The 17,997-nt window shown below is 34.9% G+C and overlaps 2 protein-coding genes across 2 annotated transcripts; one reads left to right on the forward strand and one right to left on the reverse strand.

Moving 5' to 3' along the window:
* Positions 1-1,722, reverse strand: LOC119605218. The gene has a single exon (XM_037958185.1). The coding sequence runs from the start codon at positions 1,720-1,722 to the stop codon at positions 1-3; it is 1,722 nt and encodes a 573-aa protein (XP_037814113.1).
* A 6,462-nt stretch (positions 1,723-8,184) lies between these two features.
* LOC119605219 lies at positions 8,185-9,327 on the forward strand. Its single transcript, XM_037958186.1, has one exon. It carries the CDS (start codon positions 8,185-8,187, stop codon positions 9,325-9,327), a length of 1,143 nt encoding a protein of 380 aa, XP_037814114.1.
* The last annotated feature ends 8,670 nt before the right edge of the window (positions 9,328-17,997 follow it).

Raw genomic sequence — 17,997 nt, forward strand, 5'->3', positions numbered from 1 at the left:
TCAAAGGCAGCGGATATTCAAATCGATCAATATCATATGAACGTAGCCTATAAATAAGGCATCAGCAAAGGCCTGCGAACGCCAGTGGGTGGTAAAGCCAAATTGAGAGGCGGACATAATGAAATTCTGCAAAGGTTTGGCTAAATGCGAGTCACGTTGTATGGGAAAGACATGATAGTAGGGACCAATGCAAATGGATGAAAGGCGAAAGAGAGGTTTCTTTAAGTATAGCTGCTGTTTGTTAAGGAACGACCAACGATCCGATTGTATGCTATAGCCAAAGGAACTATTGAAACGATCACGATGTTTATCCAATTCACCCTTCGAACTCACCACTATTAGGTCCAAAAACTTTTGAGAATAATTCATTTCCTTCATTTTCTCATACTCATAGTCCATCATCATGAGTGGCAAATTGGCGCGTATGACATCGTCTACAGTGTCGATTTGTTGTTGAGCGGTGGCAGTGGTTAAATAACTGGTCATCTTGGACATGTAGAGATTGGTGGAAAAGAAACCCACAATGAAAAGTAAAATAAATAAAAAGCGTAGACGTATGTAGGGTAGCGTTAGAAGCCTTAGAGGAACTATATAGCAAATGGAGCAAATAGACTGAAGAAATGCTAAGGAAAGATCCCTCTCCCAGGAGGGTGTGCATATCCAAATGCCCACGCCTATATAAAAAACGCTAAAGAATATCAAATACCAACTGTAGGCATGAAAACCTCGCTTCACATACTCATGTTCGGGTGAACGATTCTGATAGGGCACCATAATACACCAGTCATTAATGCCTATAGGATAACTGGCCCCCACTAGAGAAGCTATCATGGCGGTATAGGAATTGACGCCGATTTCTAAATCTTTTTCCTCTACCATATGGATAATGGCATTAATATCCAGTGGCTCCTCATCGGATTTATCCTTGACGGTGTCATTGAAGGTGGCATTAATCGCTTCCACAAAGGCTATAAACAGTTTACCCGACGTACCGCTAATTTCATCCTGCTGGTGTTTGCGAGGAAAGCGAGACATGCGAAATACTCGGGGTAAGTCGTGGCGTACCATAGTCTGCAATTCATAGCCTTCAAAATCTCCGGAAAAATCAACAAAGAAATCAGTAGCTGACCAATCATCAGTCTTATTAACAATATTCCCCACCGGATAAGGATCATACATATAGATATTATTCCTTATAGTAATGAGTACAGTATTTAGGAACTGTTTTTTCCACACCCAATCGTATAACAAACGTATGCTGTCGTAAAATATCGTATACTGCTCGAAGGTATTATAAAACTCATCCGTTTCCACGATGGGGAATAGTATGAAAATAGTCTTAAAATATCTAGCACCCTTCATACTTAAAGCGGCCAATTCCATTATAGGATCCTCTCCCTCCGTGGTCAAGATCAAACACAGCGTAGGAGTACTCAGAAAACCAGCCATTTTACTCGGATCATTAATAATCAATATCGTAGGAGCCGTGGGAAAAGCATCCCAAAAATCCTCAAAGAAAATAGTAGCCGTATCCGTATCTCGAGCCAAACGTTCCGATATAAAGAAAACGAAATTTTTAAACTGATACAGCTCATGTATACCGCTCACCACTTTTATGACTAGTGAGTTATTAACCATTTGAGGATATGGTTGCGTTTCATTGCTCAATAAACTGGCCGATGAGGTGAGTAACAGCAAGGCCGTGGTTGTATTTAAAATCATGTTGCAGCTGTAATGTTTTAACAATGCTAAACGACTAACGAGTGTTGGCAGCTGGCGGAGTTTGTTAACTAAATGTTAACATGTTCAGTTATTTGCAATTCATTTCGTTTTCAAGTGGACAGTTAAGCTATTAATTTTAAGATTGTAAATAATAGAATGGTGTCATGAAATTTATGGAATTTTTAATCAACTACATGAGAGAAATAGTGGGAGGTGGTAGGAAAAGTTTGGGCACTAGAGAAGTGGATATATAGTGTAGTTAATAGTATGGACTATAATCTGGACTATAGTCTAGCCTATAGTTTGGTCTATAGTTTAATCTATAGTCTGAACTATATTCGTGTCTATAGTCTGGACTATAGTCTAGTCTATAGTCTGTACTATAGGTGGACTATAGGTTAGTCTATAGTCTGGACTAAAGGTTAGTCTATAGTCTGGACTATAGATTAGTCTATAGTCTGGACTAAAGTCTATACTATTGTCTAGAATATAGACTAGACGATAGTCTAGTCTATAGTCCGGACTATAGTCTAGTCTGTAGTCTGGACTATAGTCTAGTCTATAATCTGGACTATAGTCTAGTCTTTAGTCCGGACTATAGTCTAGTCTATAGGCTGGACCATAGTCTAGTCTATAGTCTGCCCTATAGTCTAGTCTAGAGTCTAGACTATATAGTCTGGACTATAGTCTATGGCCTGGACTGTAGTATAGTTTATAGTTTTGACTGGATCTATAGTTTGGACTATAATCTAGTCTACAGTCTGGTCTTTAGTCTGGACAGGAATCTAATCTATAGTTTGGACTATAGTCTAGTCTATAGTCTGGTCCATAGTCTAGTCTATAGTTTGTTTTGTAGTCTAGTCTATAATCTTGTCTGTAGTCTAGTCTATAGTCTGGACTATAGTTTGGACTATAGTTGAGTCTAAAGTCTGAACTATATTCGTGTCTATAGTCTGGACTATAGTCTAGTCCACAGTCTGTACTATAGATTAGTCTATAGAGTGGACTATAGATTAGTCTACAATCTGGACTATAGTCTAGCATCTGTACTATAGGTTAGTCTATAGAGTGGACTATAGATTAGTCTACAATCTGGACTATAGTCTAGCATATAGTCTATACTATTGTCTAGAATATAGACTATTCTATAGTCTGGACTATGACCTTTAATCTGAGCAATATTCTAGTCTATAGTCTAAACTATAGTCTAGTCTATGATCTCGGCTAGACTATATTCTATAGCCTGGACTTTTGTTTAGAGTATAGTCTTGACTGGGATCTATTCTGTAGTTTGGACTATAATCTAGTCTACAATCTGGTCTGTAGTCTAGTCTATAGTCTTGACAGGAATCTAATCTGTAGTCCAACAATAGTCTAGTATATAGTCTGGTCTATAGTCTGATCTGTAGTCTAGTCTATATTCTAGTTTATAGTCTGGATTATAGTCTAGTCGATAGTCTGCACTATAGTCTGTATTCTAAGTTATATTCTAGTCTATAGTCTGAATTATATTATAGTCTATGATCTAGACTATAGTCTAGTCTATGATCTGGACTATAGTCTAGTCTGTAGTCTGAACTTTAGTCTAGTCTATAATCTGGACTACAGTCTGGTCTATAGCCTAGACTATAGTATAGTCTATAGTCTGGACTATATTCTGGACTATAATCTAGTCTATAGTCTGGACTATAGTCTAGTCTATAGTCTGGACTATAGTTTAGTCTATAGTCTGGACTATAGTTTAGTCTATAGTCTGGACTATAGTCTAGTCTATAATCTGGTCTATAGTATAGTCTATATTCTGGACTATAGTCTAGAGTATAGTCTGGACTTTAGTCTAGTCAATAGTCTGGACTCTAGTATAGTCTGTATTCTGGACTATTGTCTAGTCTACAGTCTGGACTATAGTCTAGGCTATAGTCTGGACTATAGTCTGCACTATAATCTAGTCTATAGTCTGGACTATACTCTAGTCTAGACTATAGTCTAGTCTATAGTCTAGTCTAGACTTTAGTCTAGTCTATAGTCTAGACTTTAGTCCGGACTTTTGTTTATTCTATAGTCTGGACTATAGTCTGGTCTATAGTTTAGACTTTTGTCTAGTCTGTAGTCTGAACTGTAGAATATTTTATAGTAGAACTCTAGTCTTGTCTATAGTTTAGTCTATAGCAAAGTCCACTGTAATGCCAGTATACCATCTAAATGGTATAATCCATTCTCTTGAACTTTTAAAACACACCTCGCATTTTTTTTAACATTTTACAGTTATATTGTCTGGTAAATAAATAAAAATGTAAATATTTCATTTCATGTACATAATTTGTTTTATTTGATGACATTTTGCTAGTAGGCGTAGAAATGCATAAGATTAGTTTTGGATTTAACAACGATTTAGATAAGCAATCTGTCATAATTTGTTCTATTTGTTTAGGACAGTTAATAAAGGGTAATGCTAAAAAGCTTAGTTAATATTTCTAGTCTATAGCCTAGTCTATAGACTAGTCTATAGTTTAGTCTGTAGTCTTGTTTATAGATTAGTCAATAGTCTTGTTTGTAGTCTAGTCTATATTCTAGTCTGTGGTCTAGTCTATAGTCTAGTCAACATTATGATGGGGCCACCCTATATGTTTTTGAACTAAATAGTTGAATAGAAAATGAACATATTTCAAAATTACTATAGACTCCTTTAAATATGGCTATGAGCAACGCAACATTGTAGTTTAACGACAACACTTCATTTGTCAAGTGAAAGTAAAACAAAATGGCTATAAAACCTGCTAAAATGTTTTCCAACAGTTTCCATTTTTTTTATAATAAATTTACTATAGTTTTAAACGAAATAATGATTTGCTTTCATGTTCTCATATTAAATTTTTTGAAAAACTAATTAAAGACCTAACGGATCATATTGTTGTTGTTGATTTCAGATGCATCAATATATTACGAAACTCTAACGTACAATGTGGCGATGCCCAACAGTTGATTGCAATCGACATTCTAAAGGTATGGCAACCGCTAGATCGACCACCTTGCAACATATTTAAATATGGGCCGAACAATGTATTCTCAAATTCCCGTGTAGTTTCCGCTTAATTATTGAGCTGTACCGTAAATATCTTGAGCCAATCTTAGTCTTCCAACTAAACTGCACTAAATTGTTTACCTTAGTACCTTAACTAGGCAAAAAACGTTTAGATGGTTTGACCAAATATGACTTGCTATGTTGAAAGATTCCAGACGTTTTCAGTGTCCCCATAATACTGCCAAATGTAAGTTTGTCTATTGTTATATTTGTTCTGATTTTAATAGAAGTTTCTAATGGTTCTTCACATCTACTGTTACCAATATGGCCTTTAGATTTGAAACGTATGCCAACATTTATGACCATGAACTTAAATGGTCACTTGAACCATTTAACTTCGTTAAATTAATATTATTGATATGACACTATGGGACTATTGATGAGAAATATTTGTTAAAAAATGTGAAATAATTTTTAATGAAAAATATTTCTTGCCAAATTCTATAGTCCAGAAAATGGGATAGAATATCTAATAGACTATTATTCAGATTATTGACTAGACTATACACTAGACTATAGACCAGACTATATATTAGACCATACAGCAGACAATAGACTAGACTATAATCCAGACTATAGATTAGATTATAGCCCAGACTATAGACTAGACTGAAGTACAGACTATAGACTAGACTATAGTCCAGACTATAGACTAGACTATAATCCAGACTATAGAATATGCTCTAGTCCATACTATAGACTACACTATAGTCCAGACTATAGTCCAGACTTTAGACTAGACTATAGTCCAGACTTTAGACTAGACTATAGTCCAGACTTTAGACTAGACTATAGTCCAAAGTATAGACTAGACTATAGTCGAGAGTATAGACTAGACTATAGTCCAGACTATAGACTATAGCCCAGACTATAGACTAGACTATAGTACTAACTATAGACTTGACTAGACTATAGTCCAGACTATAGACTAAACTTTAGACTATAGTCCAGACTATAGACTAAACTTTAGACTATAGTCCAGACTATAGACTAAACTTTAGACTATAGTCTAAATTATAGTCCAGACAATAGACTAGACTATAGTCCAGGCTACAGAATAGATATAGTCCAGACTATAGACTAGACTATAGTCCAGACTATAGACTAGACTATAGTCCAGACTATAGACTAGACTATAACCCAGACTATAGTCCAGACTATAGACTATAGTCCAGACTATAGACTATAGTCCAGACTATAGACTAGACTATATTCCAGACTATAGACTAGACTATAGACTAGACTATAGTCCAGACTATAGACTAGACTATATTCCAGACTATAGACTAGACTGTAGTCCAGACTATAGACTAGGCTATAGTCCAGACTATAGACTAGGCAATAGTCCAGACTATAGACTAGACAATAGTCCAGACTATAGACTAGACAATAGTCCAGACTATAGACTAGACTTTTGTCCAGATTGTAGTCCAGACTTAAGACTATACTATAGTCCAGACTGTAGCCTAGACTATAGAATAGACTATAGTCCAGACCATAGAATAGACTTTAGACTATAGTCTAGATTATAGTCCAGAGTATAGACTAGACTATAGTCCAGGCTACAGAATAGACTCTAGTCCAGAATAAAGACTTGATTATAGTCCATACTATAGACTAGACTATATTATAGACTAGAATATAGACTATAGTCCAGACTATAGACTAGACTATAGTCCAGACTATAGACTAGACTATATTCCTGACTATAGACTAGACTATAGTCCAGACTATAGACTAGACTATATTCCAGACTATAGACTAGACTATATTCCAGACTATAGACTAGACTAGACTATAGTCCAGACTATAGACTAGACTATACTCCAGACTATAGACTAGACTATACTCCAGACTATAGACTAGACTCCAGACTATAGACTAGACTAGACTCCAGACTATAGACTAGACTATAGTCCAGTCTATAGACTAGACTATAGTCCAGTCTATAGACTAGACTATAGTCCAGTCTATAGAGTAGACTATAGTCCAGACTATAGACTGGACTATAGTCCAGACTATAGACTAGACTGTTGTCCAGATTGTAGTCCAGACTATAGACTAGACTATAGTCCAGACTATAGACTAGACTATAGTCCAGACTATAGACTAGACTATAGTCCAGACTATAGACTAGACTATAGTCCAGACTATAGACTAGACTATATTCCAGACTACAGAATGTCTATTCTATAGTCCAGACTACAGAATGTCTATTCTATAGTCCAGAATATAGACTTGATTATAGTCCAGAATATAGACTAGACTATAGCCCAGACTATAGACTAGACTATAGTCCAGACTATAGACTAGACTATAGTCCAGACTATAGACTAGAGTATAGTCCAGACTATAGACTAGACTATAGTCCAGACTATAGACTAGACTATAGTCCAGACTATAGAGTAGACTATATTCCAGACTATAGTCTAGACTATAGTCCAGACTATAGACTAGACTATAGTCCACACTATAGTTAAGACTATAGACTAGACCTAGCCTATAGACTGGAATACTGTTCTATTTGTATTTTTTTGTTAAATCACAGACCATAGTGCAGAATTATTTTGTTTTTCCTCTGCAAAATTTCTCTGTGCCATAAATAACACTTTTAAAGCCATATAATTAAAATTTTTATAAACAAAAAAATTCGCATAAACACACTTAACGGTGATATCTGCAAATGCTTTCACAAAATAAAGTCACTTTTTTGAATTAGTTTCCAAATAAACTTTTAGCCAACAACATTCCATTAAAATGGTCTTAAACAGCACAATTTTACATTTAATTTTGGCCTCATCAGCTGTTGCTGCTGCTGCGAATAACGCAAATGCCAGACAACTCGAGCCACAAATGGTCAATGGAACTTTAGTTATAGATATTGTAAAGAGATTACATGAAGAGTTGGAGTTAAGAAATTTTGTATTTATATATCGCCTTATTTGTACCGAGAGACAACTATTGCGGCAGTGTTTTTTGAAAATTTTTGGCTTAACTTTCCCTCCGAACCGATAATGATAATGTTGAATAATTCCCAATCTATGGTGGGTTTATTAAGCACACCCTCCTTGTGTATCATAATGACAACAGCCTGGAATGATACAATTATGGAGCTGGCCGCTTTAAGTTTGAAAAGTGTACGTTATTTTAGAACCATGTTTCTGCTGTTTCCTTTGGGGAATCAACAAGTCTCAATTTATGAAAACATACAGTTGCTGTATGGATGGGCGTGGCAAAAACAATTTCTTAATATTATGTTAATTACAGTACAAAATAATATATATCTTTATGAGCCCTATCCTAAGGGCAGAGTGGTTAATAGAACGGATGATTGGAGCATAAAAGATTTTTTCCCCAAAGACAAGCTGAACCTAAAAGGCATGGAAATTGTAGCACCTATACGTTTTGATCTACCCAGAATATTTGGTCTGAGACGTTTTCCCAATAAAGGACGTGTCAGCCGTTTATCGGGTACTTCGGGTAAATTATTTGGAGCCTTTATCAAGCATATCAATGGCAGCTATAATGACACTGTAATACTAGAGCGTGAATTTGAACCTTTCAATCTATTGGAGTTTATAGAACTAGTGGAGACTAAACAGTTAGAGATAAGTGTACACTCCTATACCTCCATGATAAATGCCTCGGTGGGCACTAGTTATCCCATAGGCATTAATGATTGGTGTCTCATGGTGCCCTATCGTAATAGTTCTCCGGAATATATGTTTTTACAAAAGAGTTTTCAACAGAACTGTTGGTTTCTCTTTTGTTTTGCTGCTGTTTATATTACTTTGGGCATCTGGTTGTGTTCTCCCAAATGGGAGCGTGATATAACTCTCTCATTTCTACAGACCATCTGCTCTCTTTTACAAATAGCTCCTATAAAACTTTATACTCTGCCCTATATACGTCTACGTTACTTATTTCTATTATTATTTGTGGTGGGCTTTTGTCTGTCCAATATCTACTTAACCAAAATGGCCAGTAATTTAACCGCTCTCAGTAGTCCGGATCAGATAAATACCATACAAGATATCATAGAAGAACAACTACAGATAATGATATTGGGTTTGGAATATCCCTCTTTACTAAATCTCAACAATAATAGTGAATTTTTAAAATTGGTATTAGCTGTCTCTAAACCACAAATGGATCTACATCGTGATCGTCTAAATACCTCTTATGGCTATAGTGTCTCCACCGATCGTTGGGATTTTCTTAATAAGCAACAGTGTTTTCTTAAGAAACCTATATTTCGTCTTACCTCCATCTGCAGCGGTCCCTTTTATCATGTCTTTCCTTTGCAAAAGGACTCACATCTGCTGCAACCCTTAAAGGATTTCATATTGGCTGTCTCGCAGTCTGGTTACACTTTCTTTTGGGATGATGAGGCCTTTGATGATGCCTTATTTTTGGGTTATGTTAAAATGTTTAAAAATGTTGACGATTTCAGAGCTTTATCCATAAATTTTTTCATTTCGATCTATGTGGTCTGGTTATTGGGTTTATTTTGTCGGCGCTAATATTTTTATTCGAAATTAAAAGATGCAGCTGTTTCAAAATACGGACAACAGTGAAAAGATGGTGCAGAAAGTTTAAGTGAAAAATTTGGTGAAATGTAAAAACATAATTTATAAAATTTAAATAAAAATTTATGTGTTTTAAAAAATAGTTTTTGTTTTAAAATTAAAAAAAGACTAGACCATAGTCCAGACTATGGACTAGACTACAGTACAGACTTTAGACTAGACTATAGTCCAGACTAGAGACTAGGCTATAGTCCAGACTATAGACTAGAATATAGTCCAGACTGTAGACTAGACTTGAGTCCAGACTATAGACTAGACTATAGTCCAGACTATAGACTAGACTATAGTCCAGACTATAGACTAGACTATAGTCCAGACTAAAGACTGCACTATAGTCCAGACTATAGACTAAACTATAGTCCAGACTATAGACTAGACTATAGTCCAGACTATAGACTAGACTATAGTCCAGACTATAGACTAGACTATAGTCCAGACTATAGACTAGACTATAGTCCAGACTATAGACTAGACTATAGTCCAGACTATAGACTAGACTATAGTCCAGACTATAGACTAGACTATAGTCCAGACTATAGACTAGACTATAGTCCAGACTATAGACTAGACTATAGTCTAGACTAAAGACTAGACTATAGTCCAGACTATAGACTAGACTATAGTCCAGACTATAGACTAGACTATAGTCCATACTATAGACTAGTCTATAGTCCAGACTATAGACTAGACTATAGTCCAGACTATAGACTAGACTATAGTCCAGACTATAGACTAGACTATAGTCCAGGCTATAGACTAGACTATAGACTAGACTATAGTCCAGTCTATAGTAGTATTTTTTATTTAGTATTGTTTTCCAGACTATAGACTAGACTATAGTCCAGACTATGGACTAGATTATAGTCCAGACTATAGTCCAGACTATAGTCCAGACTATAATTCAGACTATAGTCCAGACTATAATCCAGACTATAGACTAGACTATATACTGACTGTAGTTCAGACTATAGTTCAGACTATAGTCCAGACTATAGTCCAGACTATAGTCCAGACTATAGTCCAGACTATAGTCCAGACTATAGTCCCAGACTATAGTCCAGACTATAGTCCAGACTATAGTCCAGACTATAGTCCAGACTATAGTCCAGACTATAGTCCAGACTATAGTCCAGACTATAGACTAGACTATAGTCCAGACTATAGACTAGACTATAGTCCAGACTATAGTCCAGACTATAGTTCAGACTATAGTCCGGACTATAGTACAGACTATAGTCCAGACTATAGTCCAGACTATAGTCCAGACTATAGTCCAGACTATAGTCCAGACTATAGTCCAGACTATAGTCCAGACTATAGTCCAGACTATAGTCCAGACTATAGTCCAGACTATAGTCCAGACTATAGACTAGACTATAGTCCAGACTATAGACTAGACTATAGTCCAGACTATAGACTAGACTATAGTCCAGACTATAGACTAGACTATAGTCCAGACTATAGTACAGACTATAGACTAGACTATAGTCCAGACTATAGTCCAGACTATAGTCCAGACTATAATTCAGACTATAGTCCAGACTATAATCCAGACTATAGACTAGACTATAGTCCAGACTATAGACTAGACTATAGTCCAGACTATAGACTAGACTATAGTCCAGACTATAGACTATACTATAGTCCAGACTATAGACTAGACTATAGTCCAGACTATAGACTAGACTATAGTCCAGACTATAGACTAGACTATAGTCCAGGACTATAGACTAGACTATAGTCCAGACTATAGACTAGACTAGTCCAGACTATAGACTAGACTATAGTCCAGACTATAGACTAGACTATAGTCCAGACTATAGACTAGACTATAGTCCAGGACTATAGACTAGACTATAGTCCAGGACTATAGACTAGACTATAGTCCAGACTATAGACTAGTACTATAGTCCAGACTATAGACTAGACTAAGTCCAGACTCTAGACTAGACCATAGTCCAGACTATAGACTAGACTATAGTCCAGACTATAGGACTAGACTATAGTCCAGGACTATAGACTAGACTATAGTCCAGACTATAGACTAGACTATAGTCCAGGACTATAGACTAGACTATAGTCCAGACTATAGACTAGACCACAGTCCAAACTGTGGACTCGCATATAGTTTAGTCTTATAGTTCATTATTGTGGGTTTTAGAAACATTTTATTACATCGGAACATTTACAATTGTAGCGTCATCGACTGTATAAAAAATGCTCTTAAGTTTTCTATCATACTCCATCATTAGTGACCATGAACTTAAACGGTTCAACTGCAACTTTGTTGACAACATGATATTGGTATAAGCACTATGGGAAGAAGTCTATATATAGATGGGTAGCCGTGTCGTTAAAATAGTACGTTATGAAGTCAATAGGCTTGACACTAGTCGAGACTATAGTCATTAAAATTTATTGAACAACAGTTGTGATTACAGACCAAACTATTGACAAGGCTATAGGCTAGACTATAGTCGAAAATGTAGGCTAGATCTTAGGCAATACTATTGTCTGCACTATGTATAGGCAAGACTATTGTGTAGACTATAGTCAGGACGTAGTTTTGATGTAGATTATAGTCAAGACTATTATGTAGACTATAGTTAAGTCTATTGTATGAACCATAGTTAAGACTGTTTCTAGACTATAGTCAGACTATAGACTATACATAGTTGATACCATAAACCGGATTGTAATTTAGAGCTACACTATAGCGGAACTAAAGACCAGATTATAGTCGACACTAAAGTGTAATCCAACGGGCTAGACGGTAGTCGAAACTGTAGTCCATACAGTAGTGGTTTCATTTTTTTTTCAACCCATAGTGCCCGCAACAATATTGCAATTAGCTTATAAATAATAATATTTCAAACCTTTAATTAAAATTTTTATAAGCAAATTAAAAATTTTCGATTAAAACTCTACGGTAAGTTTTGCGAAAGTCAATGTTCAAATAATTTCACTCCGAGCAAACAGTTTTCTAGCAATCTTTTAAGCAACAACAACTTTGAAATTTCATGGCCTTAAACAGCACCATTCTACAACCTACTACTGGTCTCAACAGCTGCTCAGAATGACAGGGAAGAATGGCCACAAATGGTTAATAGTTCATTGGTTGCCGATATAGTAAGAGGATTACATCAACGTTTGGAGTTCGAAATTTTGTGTTTTATATCTCAGAACTTCTGTACCGGGATACGCATACTGCTTTCGTTTACTTTCAAGAGTTTTTGGCAGAAATTGCCGACGGCAAGCTGTTACCATTATAATAGATAATCCCAATTGGATGACTGGGTTTTTGGGTACAAACCCTGTTTGTGTTTCATTATGACTACTGGATGGCAGGATCCTATAATGGCAGCTGGCGTCAGAGAGCTTAAATGGTTTTGAAATATTACGAAACCATGTTTCTGTTATTTCCCTTAGAGCAAGAATTTAAAGAAGAAAACATAAGTTACTTTACGAGTGGGTGTGGGCAGCAGCGGTTCCTGAATACTTTGTTAGTGACTATAAATAATAATATCTTTCTATATGAACCCTTTCCCATGGGAAAAGTTGTAAATAAATCGAACGATTGGTGTCTGGAGGATTTCTTTCGTAATGATACTTTAGATTTGAAAGGTTTTGAAATCAAGACCCCGGTCCATTTCGATTTGCCGGGAGTATTTTGTTTGACACGTTTTCCCAATAAGGGAAGGCATAGTAAAATAAGTGGTTCATCGGGTAAATATTTGGAGCTTTTATGAATCATATCAATGCTACCTTTAATGATACCCTACTATATCTGCATGAATTCGAGCCTTTCGATATAAGAGATGTTATAGAAATGGTGCGAAAGCAGCAGCTGGAGTTAAGTACTCATTCCTATACCTCGATGAGAGATGATCGGGTGGGTACCAGTTATCCGGTGGGTATTAATGATTTGTGTCTTATGGTGCCTTTTCGTAATCGTACTCCCGAGCATTTGTATTTACAAATGAGTTTTCAGCAAAACAGTTGGTTACTTCTCTGCTTTGCTGCTTTATATATAACCTTAGGCCTATGGCTGTGTTCCCCCCGTAAAGAGAAGGATTGTAAGTTTATCATTTTTGCAATCCATTTGTTCCTTACTACGTTAACACCTCTTAAACTCATAACCTTTACCCTTGATCCGTTTACGTTTCTTATTTGTGCTGCTATTTGTTTTTGGATTCTGTATAACCAATTTATATCTCTCCAAAATGGCCAGTCAATTGACCGCCTATTAAGTCTCTAGAACAATCAATACCGTACAAGATGTCGTTATGCTAAGTTGCCCATAATGATGTTGGACTTTGAGTACGGAATATTTGTTGGAGAGAAACTATACTCCCGGTTTTTTGAATTTAATCGAACCGGTTTCTAAATCCGAAATGGCTAAACATCGTGATTGCCTTAACACCAGCTATGGCTATAGTGTGGCCTCCAATACTTGGGCTTTTCTCAACAAACAACAGCGTTATCTCAAGAAACCTTTATTTCGTCTTACCTCCATTTGCATTGGTCCCTTTTATCATGTATTTCCTTTGCAAAAGGATTCTTATCTCATGCAGCCCTTAAGGGATTTCATCTTATCGGTTTCACAAACTGGTTATATATTTTTCTGGGAGGATGAAGCCTTCGATGATGCCTTATTTTTGGGTTATGTTCAAATGTTTAAGAATGATCAGGGCGTTAGGGCTTTGTCTATGGATTTTTTTCGTTCAATTTTTTATGTCTGGTTGTTGGGTTTACTTTTGGCCCTGGTGACCTTTGTGTTAGAGTTAAGAAGGATAAGTTTAAGAAAGATATGTAAGGGTCTGGGTCAGTGGTTAATGTGGAAAATATATGAAATGTAAAATAAAATAAAATTTAAGTTTTAAAAAAAAAAATCAAATTTGTGTTTTGAAAAATGGAATACTTTTTAAAGATCTAACTAAACTAAACCAGACATTCTAGTCTAAAGTTCTAGCTACAGTCCACCTTACAGATCTGGCAATATTCTAACTCACAGCCCTGACTATTTTCTGGTATACAGTTACGTTTATTTTGTTTAGTCTGGAATCCTGACTAGAGACAGATCCATAGTTTTGATATAGTCCGATCTGTTGTATGATCTGATCTATAGCCTGCATTTCTAACTTAATTTGATCTATAATCTTGAGTACAATTTGATCTCGAGTACTAACTTTAGTCTGTTGTATAGTCCTGTTTATAATTCTGACTATAGTATTGCTCATACTCTGATCTTTGATCCCAACTATAGTCTGACTTATAAAAAACTTCTGTCTGATCATAGCCCAATCTATAGTCCGGACTATAGAGAGAACTATAGTTTGGATTAAATTCTAGTTTATAGTTCTGACTATTATCTAAACTGGCTATAAACTAACTAAACTGACTGGTCTATAGTTCTAACTATAATCTAAACTATAGACCTAACTGTAGACTATACTAAAGTCATGACAATAGTCGGATATATAGTCATGATTTATAATGCCGACTACAATTTCGTTTTACAAAATAAATCTATAGAAATAAATACTGACGATTTGTTTTAAGTCTTAAAATTTTTGACCCACTTTTTTTACCATTATCCTTTTCCCCTAAATTTACCATTATCTAGTTCTATATAACTATTAAAATAACCCAATAAATTTGTAACGTTTGTCCTGATTTATAGTTTAAATATAGTCATAAATGAAAAACGAAAGCTTTAAGTTTAAAAGCTCTATAAATTCATTAAATTGTAACTAAACACGCACCACAGTTTATGAGCCAATAGGCCACCCTTCCAATTTATTAAAGGGACATTTGTGGTCATAATTTTATGACGACAATAAATATGGGGGCATGCCGGCATAGCCGATACTACGTATAGTTAAATTAATAAAATTGTAACAATGTTTTAAAATAAATCCTTATTTAAATGTTATTAATACGAGGGTCACTCGGAAATTTCAGAAAATTAATTTTGTACAATTATTTATTTTAGTCTATAGTCTGGACTACTGATTGGACTATAGTCTGGACCAAAGCCTAGTCTGACTATAGACTAGACAATAGTCAGGACTATAGTCTAGTCTATAGTCTGGACTATAGTCTATTCTACAGTCTGGACTATAGTCTAGTCTACAGTCAGGACTATAATCTAGTCTACAGTCTGGACCAAAGTCTAGTCTATAGTCAGGACTATTGTCTAGTCTATAGTCAGGACTATTGTCTAGTCTATAGTCAGGACTATTGTCTAGTCTATAGTCTGGACTATAGTCTAGTCTATAGTCTGGACTATAGTCTGGTCTATAGTCTGGACTTTGGTCTAGCCTATAACCTGGACTATGGTCTAATCCAAAGTCTGGACTATAGTCTATAGTCGGGACTCTAGTCGGAACTGTTGTCTGTTGTAGAATGGACTATAGTCTAGTCTTTATTCTGCACTATAAACTAGTCTTTATTCTGGACTATAGACAGGACTGTAGTCTATTATCTGGGTTATGGTCAAGTTGAAAGACTGTATTATAGTCTAGTCTATAGTCGGGACTATAGTCTAGTCTATATTCTGGACTATAGTATATTCTAGACTACAGCCCCGGGACTATAGTCTAGTCTATAATCTGGACTATAGTCTGGTCTATAGTCTGGACTATAGTCTAGTCTATGGTCTGGTCTATAGTCTAGTCTATAATCTGGACTATAGTCTGGATTATAGTCTAGTTCATAGTCTGGACTATAGTCTAGTCTATAGTCTGGACTATAGTCTAGTCTATAGTCTGGACTATAGTCTAGTATATAGTATGGACTATAGTCTAGTCTATAGTCTGGACTATAGTCTAGTCTATAGTCTGGACTATAGTATAGTCTATAGTCTGGACTATAGTATAGTCTATAGTCTGGACTATAGTCTAGACTATGTTCTAGTCTATAGTCTGGACTATAGTCCAGTCTATAGTCCGAACTATAATCTAGTGTATAGTCCGGACTATAATCTAGTCTATAGTGTGAACTATAATCTAGTCTATAGTGTGGACTATAGTCTAGTCTATAGTGTGGACTATAGTCTAGTCTATAGTGTGGACTATAGTCTAGTCTATTGTGTGGACTATAGTCTAGTCTATAGTGTGGATTATAGTCTAGTATATAGTGTAGACTATATTCTAGTCTATAGTGTGGACTATAGTCTAGTCTATAGTTTGGACTATAGTCTAGTCTATGGTGTGTACTATAGTCTATTCTATAGTCTGTATAGTATACTCTATAGTTTGGACTAATGTCTATTATATAGTCTGGACCATACTCTTTTTATAATCTGGACTATAATTTAAGCTATAGTCTGGACTATAATCTAGTCTATGGTCTAGTCCAAAGTCTGGACTAGTCTATAGTCGGTACTCTAGTCGGGACTGTTGTCTATAGCCTGGACTATTGTCAAGTATATAGCCGGGGCTGTAGTCTAGTCTATAATCTGGTCGATAGTCTAGTCCATAGTCTAGCCTGTAATCTGGACTATAATGTAGTCTATAGTCTGGACTATAGTCTAGTCTGTATTCTATAGTCTGGACTATAATCTAGTCTATAGTCTGAATTATACTCTATGTAGTCTATAGTCTGGACTGTAATCTAGTCTATACACTCGACTTTGTTCTAGTCTATAGTCTCGACTATAGTCTAGTTTATAGTCTGAACCATATTATTCATGAAATAAATAATACTATATAGTTTATAGTCTGGACTAAAGTCTTGATTATATTCTAGTCTATAGTCGGAACTGTAGTCTAGTCTATAGTCTTGGAAATAATCGAGTCTATGGTCTGGACTATAGTCTTGATTAAAGTCGAGTCTGGATCATAATTTAGTCTACAGTCTGGACTGTAGTGTAATCTATAATGTGGACTATAGTCTAGTCTATAGTGTGGACTATATTCTATATTATTCGTGAAGAAAACTCACCTTTAACTCTTCTTTCTCTTCTGAAAATAATTACAAGTTTTATTTGTTTTTTTTTTTAATTTTTTTTATTTAATAATGATTTTTTCTTGTTGTTGTGGTATTTTTTAATAGTTTTAAAATGTTTTTTGGTTTTGTTTAAATGTGTGTTGTTGTTATTTTTTATTTTTCAATAATATTTAAAATTAAAGTTTATGTGTAATAATTTGTAGTTTATTTATGTTTTAATTACAATTAATTATTTTCTTTACTGTAGGCAATTTGCAGTAGTTTTTGTTTGTGTTAAACAAATTGTTTTGGTAATTTATTTGTTTTATAAATTGTTGTTGTTGTTTTTTGCCTTTTTATATGGTTTTTAAATTTTATAGATTTTTTTCTTGTATTTTTAATATTTGTTTTTCATTTAAAGTGTTTTAATGTTGTGTTTTCTTGTTTAATTAAAATAACAATTATGTTTTTTTTTTCTTTATATTTTTCTTTGTTGTTGTAGCAATTAATTAACAATGTTTTTTATAATATTCCCTTGATATATAACAAATCATTTTTTATATTTTTTTAGTTTAGTTTTTTTTTTTTAAATATTATGTGTTTTAAATAAATTAATTTAATTATTTGCTTAATAAAAGCTTTTTAAATTATTATTATTTTTTCTTAATTTTA

Source organism: Lucilia sericata, unplaced genomic scaffold (assembly GCF_015586225.1).
Source record: "Lucilia sericata isolate MDLA Ls3-8-SP2 unplaced genomic scaffold, ASM1558622v1 Contig000466F_arrow, whole genome shotgun sequence".
NCBI lineage: Eukaryota > Metazoa > Arthropoda > Insecta > Diptera > Calliphoridae > Lucilia > Lucilia sericata.